General features: G+C 46.3%; 1 protein-coding gene across 3 annotated transcripts; it reads left to right on the forward strand.

Moving 5' to 3' along the window:
* The first annotated feature begins 659 nt into the window (after nucleotides 1-659).
* Nucleotides 660-8,451, forward strand: foxo4 (forkhead box O4). Of its 3 annotated transcripts, none has more exons than XM_018733197.2 (4): nucleotides 660-1,807; nucleotides 2,734-3,174; nucleotides 4,871-6,322; nucleotides 6,737-8,451. In XM_018733197.2, exons 2-3 carry the CDS (start codon nucleotides 2,743-2,745, stop codon nucleotides 6,290-6,292), a joined length of 1,854 nt encoding a protein of 617 aa, XP_018588713.1. In that variant the 5' UTR covers nucleotides 660-1,807; nucleotides 2,734-2,742; the 3' UTR covers nucleotides 6,293-6,322; nucleotides 6,737-8,451. The 3 variants fall into 3 exon arrangements, with proteins under 3 accessions (XP_018588713.1, XP_018588712.1, XP_018588714.1); XM_018733198.2 differs by lacking the exon at nucleotides 660-1,807 and adding an exon at nucleotides 4,075-4,199 and having other exon boundaries at nucleotides 3,139-3,174; XM_018733196.2 differs by having other exon boundaries at nucleotides 660-3,174.
* Nucleotides 8,452-14,160: the final 5,709 nt, after the last annotated feature.

Here is a 14,160-nt window from a genome sequence, read left to right on the forward strand (position 1 = left end):
TCTTATTTAAACTTTCACAGAGAAAAATTACAGCCCGTCATTGTAAATTTAGAAATAGCAACATGATCTTTAAACATATAAAGTGTGGCTATATTATTATTATTATTATTATTATTATTATTATTGTTGGTTCTTACATAATATTAAACCGTTTGATGGAGAATCCCACTCAAAGTGCAATTTCCTTTCATTTTTCATTGTAACGCTCATATGTTAAATATTAATTCTGCTAATATTTTAAAGAATGTTTTTTTTGCTTCATTTGGTCACTCTGGAGATTAGGATTTTGAGGGATAACTGACCGGAATAAGTTATTAGTATTATTATTACGGTTATTCTCTAAACACTAGTGACTAGGTCGTGTTTATATGCCTAATATTGATTTATTTTTTTATGACATTCAGTTAATAAAATTCCGTATAGACACTCGCTGAGGAGGCTGGAGTGTTTAAATGGGAAAAAAGAAAAAATGTGCAAATTTAGCCAACACGGACTGACCTGAATAAAGATATACACAAGGGTGGACCAGCACAGCCATGTGCCCTTGAATTAATGTTGAAAAAGTATTTCTGGCATTATAATTTATCGCTTTGTATACATGATCAAACAGCACAATATTTCATTAATTTAATTAATGTTCACAGTAATTGTGGGTGCAGAAAAGTAAGTGGCTGTCGTCAGTGTCAATGTTGTTGGGGCGATTCCTAAAGCAAGGAATGACATTCCTTAATTAGGCAATAAATTGGCTTTAACTCATGCCACGGAAATGTCTGCATACGTGCATGTGTAAACGGAAGAATCCGTTGCGTAAGAGTGATTTACAACTCGCAAAATTGGCTTACTGTCTGCTGGCCCAAATGCACTCATTCTGGCTCACTCGAATGTGGCTCCGCTTCTTGCCGTCACATGACTGCAGTTCCCAGCAGGCCGTAGAGCGCAGGCGCAGATCTCATCGCCCGCTGTGGTAAACAGACGTCAGAAGGGAGTCTTCGCGTCGAGTCAAAACAAAACAAAAATAGTGGGATGATCGACTATCTGTGTGCAGGCACGGAGTGAAACAGCGCTGAAAACCGAGAGGAACGATCGCCGAGGAGAAACGACAACGAGAGTTTTGTTGGACCACCTTCAACCATTTTTTTCAGAGTAGTAGTCGTTGGCTAGCGTTAGCGGGCTAGCAAGTTTGTCATGTTGAAGAAGCCGCCTTTGAGTTTCTGCGCGAGCGAACGCCGACCGCCGAGGGAGCTCCAGACGCGCCGGGGTCTCCCTCTGTCTCTGCCCTGAGCCGAAGATCGTGCGGGAAGACACGGCGGACGAGTAGAAGGAGTCGCTCTGACTGAACTTTTTTTTTTCTCTTTTAGCCAGCTCGAGGGTCCTGCACCGCTGCTCCGGGAACATGGCAGACGGTGGCACGCGGCGCTAGCCCGCGGCGTGGAGGAGGGGGGTGGGGGGGGTCGAGAGCGTGCAGCGTGCGCGTGCGGTCCACTCTACTCCGAGCCAAACACGATTTTTTTTCCTCGCGGATTTTTTTTTTTTTTTTCTTCACCGAGTTGTTCATCATTTTCTCCTTCTCCCCCGTTTTTTTTCACCGGATCGAACAACCTGCTCGGTCCTTGCCGAGTTCAGCGCTGCTAAAAGTGGACGGTCAACCGAACGGAGAGAAAAACCCGCACCGCCGCCACCTTTTAAAATCGGTTTTTATGGCCTGGTTTTCCTTCGCTAAAATACACTTTCATCGAACGAAGGAATGAGGGGAGTTATTCAAAATGAACTATTTTGTTAGGTGCTCACTATTAACAGTGAGCGACAGGTGAGTGACAGCTGCTGAAAGAGCCCCCGCAGTCAGATACTTACTGATGCCTCTGTGTACCAGAGAACTGTTAACTTGTTAAAAGTTAGTTATCCGTTAGCATCCGTTTTTTCGCGGTGTAAAGGGACGGCTCCTTGTTTTCCAGCCCTCGCGGCCGCGGTGCTCCTGCCCTGTTGTGCTCCGCTTCACCCGAGCGGCGGGTTTTCATAGACAAAACTGACACTTGTCATCATACCGAAACGATCAAAGCGCAGAGATCGACATTAATCTCGAAATATACATCCAATACATTCATCAGAGCGATGGCATCTGGAAATGAATGATTTTGTTTTTTTTTCCTTTTTAATGAATGATGAGGTTTTTTTGCATTTACAACTGTGTAAATGTGAAAGTATATTTTTGGTCTTTTTGTTTCGTGCTGTTCAGGACACCTCCCTCGCTCCAGATGTTTTGAATCCGTTTCTCCACCGATTCTCTTTGTTCTTTTTAGGTAAACAAAACAAACTGCGTTCCAGGCTCCCCTTGGACTCTAAATCTGGAGGTTTTAGCTGGCTACTATTAAGGAGATTATTTGGTCCCTTTAATCTCCAATCGGAGGATTAACCGGCGCTATATTGGTGTATCCAGATTATTGTGATTTTTTTTTTCTTTTTTTTTTTTTTTTTTTCTGACAGCCACTCGACTCATGTTTGTGGCCGCGAATAATGAACCGGACGTCTTTATTAAAATTAAGACTAAACAAGCTTGGATGCTTTTAAAACACTACAGGTTATGACCATATAAATCTTGAGAGATTTAAATACTCCTCACTTTTTATATTACTGTAATGATCAATAATTCAGTTCATAATTGAACTTAATTGATCTTGCATTGCTAGCAGTGTACTGCGTTGGAGCTAGTGGTTTTTTTTTTTTTTGTTACAAGAGAAGTGTAAAATGGAAGAAGAAAAGGTTCCACCGATTGACCCAGACTTTGCGCCTCAGAGCCGCCCGAGGTCTTGCACATGGCCGCTGCCGAGACCCGACATCTCGGCTGTCAAACAGGAGGGGGCGGACGGTCCGGAGTCTGCTGCGGGGACTCCGCCCGCCGAAGAGGATAAGCAGGAGGCTGCGCCAATCGCGTCAGAGCCAGAGAAAGTCCCCGCCTCCGAGGGCGGAGCTGTGGCCGGAGTGGGCGGAGCCACACCTCGGAAGGGATCTTCGCGGCGCAACGCGTGGGGCAATCAGTCGTATGCGGACCTGATCAGTCAGGCCATCGAGAACTCGCCGGAGAAGCGCCTCACGCTCGCGCAGATATACGACTGGATGGTCAAAACCGTCCCCTACTTCAAGGACAAGGGGGACAGCAACAGTTCAGCTGGGTGGAAGGTAAATAACCTGTACACTACCTTCCAAAGGTGAACGTGCTCTGTACATATTGTAAAGTTCAGCATTCTTAACATCCAGATGTCCTTCAGTGACATCTAGTATTGCTAGATGTTGTTGCTATAAACACAGTGACAGCGCATTGCTCAGCCCTATTTCAGTTGTGAATTATTCGGTGCTAGACACACATGACCACCTGGAGTCTGAGTATTAAGTCATTACTTGTTGTAACAACTTAGTGTAAAAGGTCACCTTTTTTTTTTGCAACAGGCTGTTTTGCTAAACAGTGTAAGTGCTTTAATTTACATTTAACAAAAAAAAAGGTGGTGATGCAGGTTTGCGGACAGGTTGGTGATCAAGTACATGTCTGTAACCTGAAGGTTGCTGGTTCAAGCACTATGTAGCACCCAGCACCCTGGTGTAGAATTGCTCAGTTAAAATATACCATTGTTGTCATCGTCATCATCATTTGCTAGTTTTCCTTGTCCTCCTGCTTTTCTAGTAGAAATTCACCAGTTTTGGTTTGTGGATCTTTAATGAAGGGAAGTACTTTTCCCTTTAGATATCATCTGAAAGCTTCTCCATCACAGCTAAAGTTCATTAGGCAAGTAGTGGCGGTGGGGGGGGGATGTGTGCTGTGCTGTTACTGAGCCTTAGCAAAGTACGAGCTGTACCACACCACTGCCCACCACACCCTATTGTCACAAAGCACAGAGGGATTGTCTTAAAGGACATTGTTTACATGTGATTTCCCAGGCGTGGACCCACTGACCACCCATGTAGTTTGCAGTCATGACTTCCATGCCACGTGAACTTTAGGTCCGGCCTGTGGTAAACTGAGCATGACATACACAAGCCATGTTTCACACTCACCTTGATGCAGAGCAATTATTTCTGTACCAGCAGATTAATGGAGCTTTCGCTGGAGGAAGTTTTTATTAGTCCGTTAAGTGTGGGATATGATTGGAGTGGCCAGATTAGGACCCACACATCAACGTCTTGTTTCATTGGGAGGGACACGCTGTGTGGTAGGTGTTCCCCGCTGGTGTAGGGTGTCACCCAACAGTTAGGCTTGTTTTTTACCCCTCCACTTTGGATGTATGTGGCTCCCCATTGGGCTTTGCGTTGATGTTCAGCCTATTGTGTCACAAATTATATGTTAACTTGAGATTTTCAAAATATTTCCTCTTGCAACAACTTCCTTGACAGACAGTTGATAGTAATAGTGATGAATACTTATTGGGAATTGAGAATCCAGTGCCTTTTTAATGGCATTCGGTTCTCTTAGAGTTTGGGTTGCGTGATTGCACTCACAGCAAGGTCAGTTGCACAGTAACTGACTTGCTTTGGGCTGTTTAACGATATTTGCTTTATTGACTTAGGCCTGTTTGCAGATAACAAATTGATCTCAGTTTGCCCTCGAGCTGTATCCAGAACAAAGACGACTGGGTGACTGAAATTTAATCCACAATGCCGGCTCTGGCAAGGGATGAGAGGGACATGAATTGAGTGCCGACATCCAGCAGGGGGCTTTAATCTGCACAGTTTATTGGTCACCGATATCATGGCTGTGCGATAGGATCAGTTGTGCTACATTGTGTCCTGCAGAAATGCGCAACTGAAGAGATGCTGTCTTTAAGTGAGACTCTTGCATCTTTTTTTTTTTTTTGTGATCCTTCTTACTTCCTCTCATCTGCAGAATTCAATCCGCCATAACCTGTCCCTTCACAACAAGTTCCTGCGCGTGCACAATGAGTCAACGGGCAAGAGCTCCTGGTGGATGCTGAACCCTGAAGGGGGCAAGACTGGGAAAGCTCCCCGCCGGCGTGCTGCCTCCATGGACAACAGCAAGCTGTTAAAGAGCCGCATGCGTGCCAAGCAGACGAAGAAGCAGGCTGGAGCAGCGGGGCCTCCAGGTGTGGCCGGTGGCAACATGACGGGGGAGGGGGGTCCAGGAGCTGGGCGTGCAGACAGTCCTGGCTCATCCCAGCCGTTTTCGAAGTGGGGGGTGAACAGCAGCAGCCCTTCGTCCCGTGGCAGCCTTGATGACCAGGACATGTGGACCGGCTTCCGGCCACGTAGCAGCTCCAATGCCAGCACATTGAGTGGCCGGCTGTCACCCATTGCCCCAGGCAAAGAGGATGAGGATGAGCTGCCAGAGGACTCGCTGCTGGCGGGATACTCTACAGGCAGTGTGCCCCCCATGCTCACAGAGACACTCCTGGAGGAGTTGGACCTGATAGATGGCCTAACGCTGATGACGGCACAGCAGGGCGGGGCTAGCCCTAGCACAGCCCCACCAGCCCCTCCTACCCCTTTGCCCTCTGCCGCCACCTTGCTGGCCCGTGGCTCCAGCTTTGGCTCCTTTCGGGGTCTGCAGACATCCACTCCTCCTCAGGCCACAGCTACTGCCACTTCTGCTCAGGGTGTGGCTCAGGCCCCTGTCCCACAGAGCTCCACTTCTAACCCTGGTCCAACCTCCTCTACCTTTGGAAACTCCCTCTTTAGCCCCTTGCCAGGGCAAGGATCACAGGGAGCACACTTTGGGGTCCACGTGCCCTCCAGCCTGGAGGCACTGCTCACGTCTGATTCACCACCGCCCAGTGATGTCATGATGACCCAGGTGGACCCGCTGATGCCCAGCCAGGGCACTGCAGGGCTCCTTGGGCTGGGGGCTGACATAGGGGCAAGTGCACAGGGCAGTCAGTTATTCTTGGGGAAAAACCTGGAGTCAAACCCAGTTGCAGCCATAACACAGCCACAACTAGGGATGGGCATGCTTCTTGGCAACGTGAACCAAGATCCCCCTCAGCTGAGCTCGCTGACCACCCAGCTGGCCCAGGGCCCCAACTCCTTTGGTGGCAACAATAGAGGCGTTCAGGGCTTGGGGTCATTTGCAGGCCAGAGCTGCTTCTTACCGAGTCAGGACCGGCTGCCCACTGATCTCGACATTGAGATGTTCACGGAGAACCTGGATTGCGATGTGGATTACATCATCAACAGTGACCTCATGGATGGCGAGGGCATTGACTTCAACTTTGATCCCATACTGCCTGCTGGGCAGGCCTACCCCAACCCTGCCACAACGCAGGGCTCCTCTCACAACTGGGTTCCCAGCTAAGTTCCCAGAAGTCTTTGCAGCTGATGCCAGGTAGAGTATCCCTGGTCTCCGGGTAAAGCACACTGTGTGCCCAGTTTTTTTTCCCTCTGGAGTGGTTTTTAAATTGACAGCTGTTAGCTGAAGGAATCGTACAACAGTAAACAGTGCAGTACCTGGCAATTTGCTGTATTTTTCTGCTTTTGAATCAAAATTTACTTTTGTTTGAATAGATGTAATGGGGGGGGGACACTCCTTTGTTTTGGATTCTTCACTTCAATGTTCTAAGAAAAATGTTCAAAAAATATATCCCACAATGTCCTGCATTCAGGTGGCATGCAGGTGTTTTTGGAGATAATTTAACAACCAGTTCACTTTGTTAATTTAACTAGTTACCTTTCTCAAGTGTGCAGCATGTCACCTCTCCTATTTGATACTCTTCTCTTTTATCCATTTATGCCATTGCAGGACAGAACCCTTTGTTCATCTTAAGCGCTGACGCTACAAGGAGGGTAACCCTGAAGACTTAAATTCAAATTTGTCCCTTTCCATCACTTTCTCCAACTCAAACACCTACAGTCTTCAGCACTGCTCAAGACAAGAAAGGCACTTGGACCTGGCCAAACAATTTATTACAACAAGTTTTTGGTGTTTATTTTTTTCAGTCTTTATTATTTGACAAAAAACCAGACCTCATCTGATGTCATGTGCCAATTGAAATTTGTTATTCCCAGGATAAAAGTACTTGGAGACCAAGTACATGAATATTTTCTGAAACACTCTACAAGATTTAAAAAAAAACAAAAAAAAAGAAAAAAAATCAGGGTTTTTTTTTTAAATTGTGTTTTCTGTTTTCCATTTTAAAAGGTGCTATTAAGCACAAGATATTAAGAGGGTGGGGGGAAGATGGTGTCAAAGAGTAGCACAATAGCAATGGTGCTGTTTTTTTTTTTTTTATTCTTTCTGTTGTAGTGAAATAGGATAATGGATCATGATTCAATTAACCTGGCCTTCATTTCTTTCATGTTGAAGGAAAAATGGACAATGCATGTCAAAACAAACATACAAAAATGGCCAGTTTCATCTTGGAAAAAAAAGCCAGACTTGCCCCATTGAGCAGTTACAACAACCCTTCCTTCAGCACTTTCTGTTATATGGATTTCCCAGTCTAGGTCCATGAAGTCTTACTACGGAAGCTACCATGGAGTACTGGAGAGGAGAGACCTGAGAGGGGTTGGGTAGGGACAAGTGCGTGTTTGGAGTGCTACCTCCAGTGATGGACTGGAATGGGGATGACAGGTTGGCAAAATTTAATACACATTGTTGGTACAAGAGTTTTTTTTTTTTTTTGGAGTGAAGGAGGATTGTGGGTAAGATGGAAATAGAAATATTTAGCAGTTCTGCATTTGCTTGGCTGTTTAACAAGCGTTTGTGTGCATCGACACTTGGGGCTCCACTAAGCCGATCTGGCAGATGCAAGCAGCGGCGACGCAGTCCTGCATAAAGGGTTTGCTTTTTTTTGGTTATCGAGTTGTGAGCAGTTAGGTTCAGTTCACGCAGATGGAAAATGTGATTTGTGGAATCTCTTTCGAGGCATTTTGGAACAGTGTTCTTTTCCTCAAAGTCTACCCAAATGTGAGGTATGCGTTATGATATTAGAATCTGGAATACGGCATGCAATGCCTTCTGTTCAGAATGCAACATTCATGCTCGTTTGCGGTTTATGCACAGCTAGAGATGAGTGCACCGAACATCCGTAGGGAGAAGAAAAGATTAGAACTCAACCCTAGTGACCTTTTCCAAACAAAAAGAGAAAGAGAACCAATCATTTCAGCAAAGCAAAAATGTCACTGGCCTGTGTTTCTTTTTGTGATGTTCAATCTTTAAAAGTTTAAAATAGCTAAACAAGGAGGAAAAATTGAAGTCAAAAGGTACAATTCTACACTTGAAACTTTTTGTATTTTTTTTTTTTTTTTTTAAACAAAACAAAAAAAACGTGGGTTAGCTCCGAAGATTTTTCTGTTTAGTCTCCAAAAATTGGGGAGAAGGGGCTTAATATAAACATTTTTATCACTGATTAGTTTTTCATATACTAACCTTTTGTAAGAAATTAACAGTGTAAAGGAACAAAGTATATTTGATTATAGTTTTAATATACAGTTCAGATTAAACTTATTAGTTGAGTATCATTAACAGGTATAAATGTATTACTAAGCAAAAAACAATTTGTTAATGTTTTTAATTAGGAAAAAATTGAGATCATTTTAACGGTCATTTTCTATATATTCTTTTATTTTTGTAAAAGACAAAATGCATGTAGATTTTATATGTAACCAAAGGAACACTAAGAACTGTATCAGATTGTGTGAGGAAGGAGAAGTATTTTAGTACAGATAAGCTTCTCAAAAATGAATTTGTTTTAAAAAATATAACCTTTAATCAAATGAAGAATTTGGGCAATGCTGTTAGTTTTAGGAGCATTGAGTTTCTTTTCGAACAAACACTCCATCACTTACTAAGCAGACAAAAATTGTGACCAGCATGTTAAGAACTGGTTTCCAAGCAAAGAGTGTTTTTGACTCACTTTTGAAACTGCTTGATATTAAGATGGATGGCTTCCGGTCTCTGGGAGCGTTGTGCTCACTTCCCGTTCCCTCCGAGGGGCCTTCTGCGTGCTGCTGGGAGCAGGTAGCTGCTGGGCCAAGAGCCGCCTGGGGAGGGAACCGAAAGGCTATGCAAATAAAAACCAATCTTAGAAGCAGAGAAAAGATAAGCTCCTGGGTTTAGCCCGAATATGGGGCCAGACAAGCATGTCTTCCTTATAGAGCAACAATCTGTTGGGGCTGGCTGGGTGGATGGGGGCGGCTTGGATGTTAACATCGTGACACTGAGGCGACACGCTTCCTCGGTTCACCAGCTCTGCTCCGTTTGCCTGGCAGGTGGCCCTTACAAGGGCAAGTAGTTTTTAAACAAATTCAACCTTGCTTTTTCCACCACACATCAGTAGAAAGTATTAAGCTCTCAAAAACACAACCGTTGAGTCCTCAGGGCAGAAGAAAACAGTAGAGTCTCCAGCTTCAGAGATGCTTAAATTGCCTCCACGCATGCATTTTATTTCATTCCCCTCCACCGCCCCCTTCTAAACACGAGGCCTAGAAACGCAATCCTTTCCGAGTCACTTGAAGCCTAGCAAGTTCCTCCGATGACTTGAATCCAATTTAAGCTCATTTGGAGCTGGGCAAAATCATGATCTAATCTTGTAAAGAAATTAAGAAAGAAAAGTTCAACAGAGGAGCACCTCCCTAAAATCTGCTCTCGATGGGGGAGAGGCGATGAGTTCATTTGTGCTTGTTTTAAAGTAAAATAGTTTCTAGGTTCAAACTGCTAAGGGATACCTAGGTGTTTTGCAAGTTGTCTGAGCAAGGAGCAACTTACCTTATGTCTTCACTTGGCTTTTGCTTTTCTTTTGCGTTGTATCTCTTCCCCTGTGCGTGTCTTGTGTTTGTTTTCCGAGGGAGCGTGCCTGCTGTCTAGGCGTTGCAAAAACGTTTTTAGCGTTCTGTGGCACTCGGCCGATCTTTGGGAAGGTCCTTCTCTAGCCGTAACGCTCGCACTAGCCAGACGTTGAGCTGAAGCGCGGGCGATAATGCTCTGCATTTCTAAGGATAAAGTTGTGGTTAAACTGGAGCGGTGTAAGGAAGCTGCCAACGTTGACCAAGGACACGGGTGTGAGCGAAAGGAACGTGCCACCAACTTGGGCCTTTGGCTCCATCACGTGGCTTGAAGCACAACATTGGTCTACATATTAAATGCTTTGTGTTTTTTTTTGGGGGGGGGGGATGGCCCAGGTCTTTTCAGATTGGGAGTCGGGCGTTGGGTCTCCCGCTGTGCGTTGGATGTGGTGGGATGAATGTTTGAGATTAGCCCAGTAACATCAGTGAGCAGCGCTGATAGTGTGCGTGCGCCATTATCACAGAGCGAAAGGCACCGTGCGTTTGAGTGTGTGAGAGAGTCCGTGTGTGTTGTGCACTTTGATAGCGTGTGTATACATGCGAGGGGGTGTAGGAGTTTGAGAGGAGGACCCCCCCCAAAACGGGCCACACCACACCTGCAGTTTAATCCCTGCGCGTCTCCTGGATGCCACCGTGCCGGCGCCGCTCCCCTTCCTCGCGCATTAATGTTGTTTCCTATTGCTTTGCTTTTCCCTTTTGAAAAGTAGCTCGTAGATTTTTTTTTTTTCTCCCCTCTCTAAGAAATGGAAGCGTATTCTATTTGATATTATGCATTGTTAGCACTTGAAGGTTGTTTTGTTTTGTTGTTTTTGGGTGGGGGAAGGATGTGTTAGATCAGGGGTTTTTGCCAGTCGTGCATAGCCAGTAAATGTGTATTGATTATTTTCTTTTCCTTTCTTGATTTCTCTTTACATATTGTAAAGGTAGCCTGGGCTGACAGCTCTGACAACAGTTCGGGAGGAAGGAAATAAATTTAATCTGTTTTAACACATGGCACGGGTGTGTAAAATTGTTACGGGCGGTTCTCTCGCCTCGTCGAGCGCCTGTCCAGTGAGCCGACGGAACCCAAGCGGAACAGTGCGGCCCGCTTGCTGGCCTTTGCTCACCTGTCGAGCACCTTCCAGCAGCAAGGGTCATGTCTCGCATCTTTTCACTCTGACCTCTTGCTCGACAGCCGCCCACGTACAGCTCCCTTCTTCAGCAGGTAAAACGAGGAAACGTCAACAATTGCGATATTAGATCAGGGTAAGAATGCAAGGCTGTTCACAACATTAACCTATCAATACATTTATTCGTTTAGCTGATGCTTTTCTCCAAAGCGACTTAAAGTGTTAGGATACTTATTTACCCATTCGTACAGCTGAGTGTTTTTTACTGGAGCAATTCAGAGTAAGTACCTTTCTCAAGGGGACTACAGCTGAAGGTAGGAATCAACCCTGCGACCTTCAGGTCCAAAGGCACCAGTTCCAAGCGCTACAAAACCAGCCGTCCTCTGCAGCAACTAACAAACTGACAGCCTCATGGGGGTCTTATTAGAACCCATGACACTTCATCAGTCACCCTAGTTTAAAGTAGTTGAACCTAGAAAGACAAGAAGTGTATGTCCTTCCTCATTTAAAGCAGAAGTTAACCTTTTCTAGTCCTGGGAGTCATTGAAGAACCTGTCGAAACTAAAGACAACCTCATAGAAAAGTGCTTATAATAAATGAGGGGGGAAAATGCACTGTAGTGTGCTCTGGCCTGATTCCTTTCACACAATTACACCATAGTAAGAGTATACTAATATTTAATTTACGTATTTTCCAAGCAAGCCTGTGCTTCGTAGAGCCCCTATAGTCCATCCACTGGCACCCTAGTGGTCCAAAGACCCCCCAGCTCAAGAACCCCCAGATAAAAGGCGGAAAAATATTTACATTATTGTCACACAAGGTGGTTCCATTGTCCTGATATGTCTCAGGGGAGAAAGGTTGGGCAGAAACCTGAGCCACCCAAGGCAGAGCTCCTCTGCAAGAACCGGGTAAGCAAGCTTGGGGAGCCTGACTAAGCACAGAGGAGCTGGATCACGCTGAGCCTAGCAGTGTCAGCTCGCTGGAGTCACAATCCCCTCCCACGCACACGTACGCACACACGCACAATGCATCCATTCAGCAGGCCGGAGGTGCCGAAGGAGAAGAGAGGGAGGCCGACGGAAGGACGGAGATGGGGGGGGTTGGGGTGTAAGCTGCAGGCAGCCAACACACACAGTCACCCCCCCCCAATCAACACAACACAACTGCCAATGTGCTAAACCCGTAAGGGTGTGTTCGCTGTCCATCAAAATGTTTCGCTGGGGGTTTTCCACGCAGCGCAATCTGCGATCCCTTAGAACGGCCACTGTCGACTCCCCCCTTGTACTGTGGGGGCCGCTGTGAAATTTCAAGGTTTTAGATGTGCGGTTTACACCAAAGAGCCAAGTTCCCCCCATCAGACTCTGATGCATGTTGGCCACCAGAGGGCATTCAAGGGCAAATAAGCAACATGCCTCTCCACATGTCCACCAGTCGCGATCTGCATGTAGTTCACACAAAATGTGACGCATTTAAAATGATCGCTCTGCGTAATTAGAATGTACGGAAACACTCCAAGTGGTTTTATGCAAGGGGAGTATTTCAACTGTCAACCGTTTGCCAGCAGGTGGCGTAGCGGTTAGAGCGGCTGCCTTGCGCTCCACCCCGAGGACACTCGTGCACACCTCGCCTCCTGCCCTAGCGCCCTTGATCACGGTATTTACCCTGAACTGATACAGTACGAATGAGCAGGCTGTATGGAAGAGAAGCGCGAGCGACATGAACGTAAATTGCGTTTAAAACAAGTTACGGTAAATAGCCGAGGTGTCGGACAACGTGCACCCTACAGAAATTTCGCTGTAATGGACGGAGGAAACGCAAACGCACTCCTGTTACGCAAATCGCTCACCGAAAGCGTGCCGGCACACGAGACCAAAATCCGACCGCGGCGCGGTGTCGACCAGTAAATTTGGAGGGCGGTCAAGGTACGAGTACATTTGAGATGTGCTCAAAAGCAGGACTGATGGCCCCGACAGCTGTCTGTTTCCTCGAGTAGACACACGATAGGGGGCCACATCATCCGCTGCATTACAACATGTGCCCTGCAAGAAGTCTAATGGCCACGGGGCTCTCAGTCACCAATGTTTCTGAAAGTTTGTTGTGGGTAAAGCTAAAGATCCTTGCATTTCGCCTGTAGAAAGTAGGACTATGGCGAGAAGATGGGTCGCATATAATTATAATTGTCTAGTTTACCAGTAACACAAAATAATTCATAAGCCTCAAGAGTATGAGCCTGTAATGTCCTTGGCAGGGACCCCATCCTGTCCAAAGATCCCGCGTTAGAGACACCCTCAAGCGGGGATGTCCACTTCACTTTGACTGAACCGCTCACATTACGAGTGAAGGAGGGGAGGAAAAGAAACCCACACAGAAACAGAATTGATAAACATGTTTATCTTAGAAAAAATAAGTTTCAAGTTTCAAAACTTTTTTGGCCTTTTTTTTTTTTCCTTTTTTACATTAGTCTTTTCTCTTTTTCCTTTTTTTTTTGTCCATACATTTACGTGGTAAATATGATACCTCTCCTTTGAAAGTCTCTGTGGACATGATGATGGCTTTCTTGCTCTGGGCTGAGGCTGCCGCCACAGCGGGTGCTGCACAACCTGCCGGGCATCAGATCTTCGACGCGCGTCCGTTAGTGGACGGTTCAGTGGTGGCATCACGAGTTCTGAACGAGCAGCCGGCGAACGCGGAAGTTCCGCACCGTCCGTACCGGAAACCAGGTGCGCAAACAGGCACTCCGTGCCTCTTGGAGGTGGTGATGGGAAGGTTGCCCTAAGGTCTAGGTGCGCCCAGGGGGCCGAGACAACCAGGAAGCGCTTCCCAGTACGAGGTTCGAGGGTTTCTCAAAGCAAGCGGTCCAGTCCGGTCCCAGCGGAGCGGTCCGCTCGGACACGGTCTCGCGCAGTCCAGTTCAGCCCAGAAAAATTAAGTCCCATCCATCAGAAGACCAGACCGGCACGTTCTCCATCTCCCAAACCGGAAGGCACCCATTCCAAGTTCTCATGGCTGCAAAACTCAGACTTGAATCTCCAGGAATTCACCAGGCGCACGGTCCACACGCAGACGCATACTCCGTTTCATCACATATACGTCAAGTCATCGGCGCCCCCGCCGTGGACGTCGACAACCTATTGCCTCACATATGATCTGCAGCACGACGAGTGGGAAATTAGCAGCAACCCCCCCCAAACAAGGTAACAGTAAAAGAAAGCAAACAGTTTTAAAATTGATTCAATTCTACGTTGGTGGTTCTGACATTTCCGTTTGTACC

The sequence above is a fragment of the Scleropages formosus genome, chromosome 13, assembly GCF_900964775.1.
Source record: "Scleropages formosus chromosome 13, fSclFor1.1, whole genome shotgun sequence".
Classification (NCBI taxonomy): domain Eukaryota; kingdom Metazoa; phylum Chordata; class Actinopteri; order Osteoglossiformes; family Osteoglossidae; genus Scleropages; species Scleropages formosus.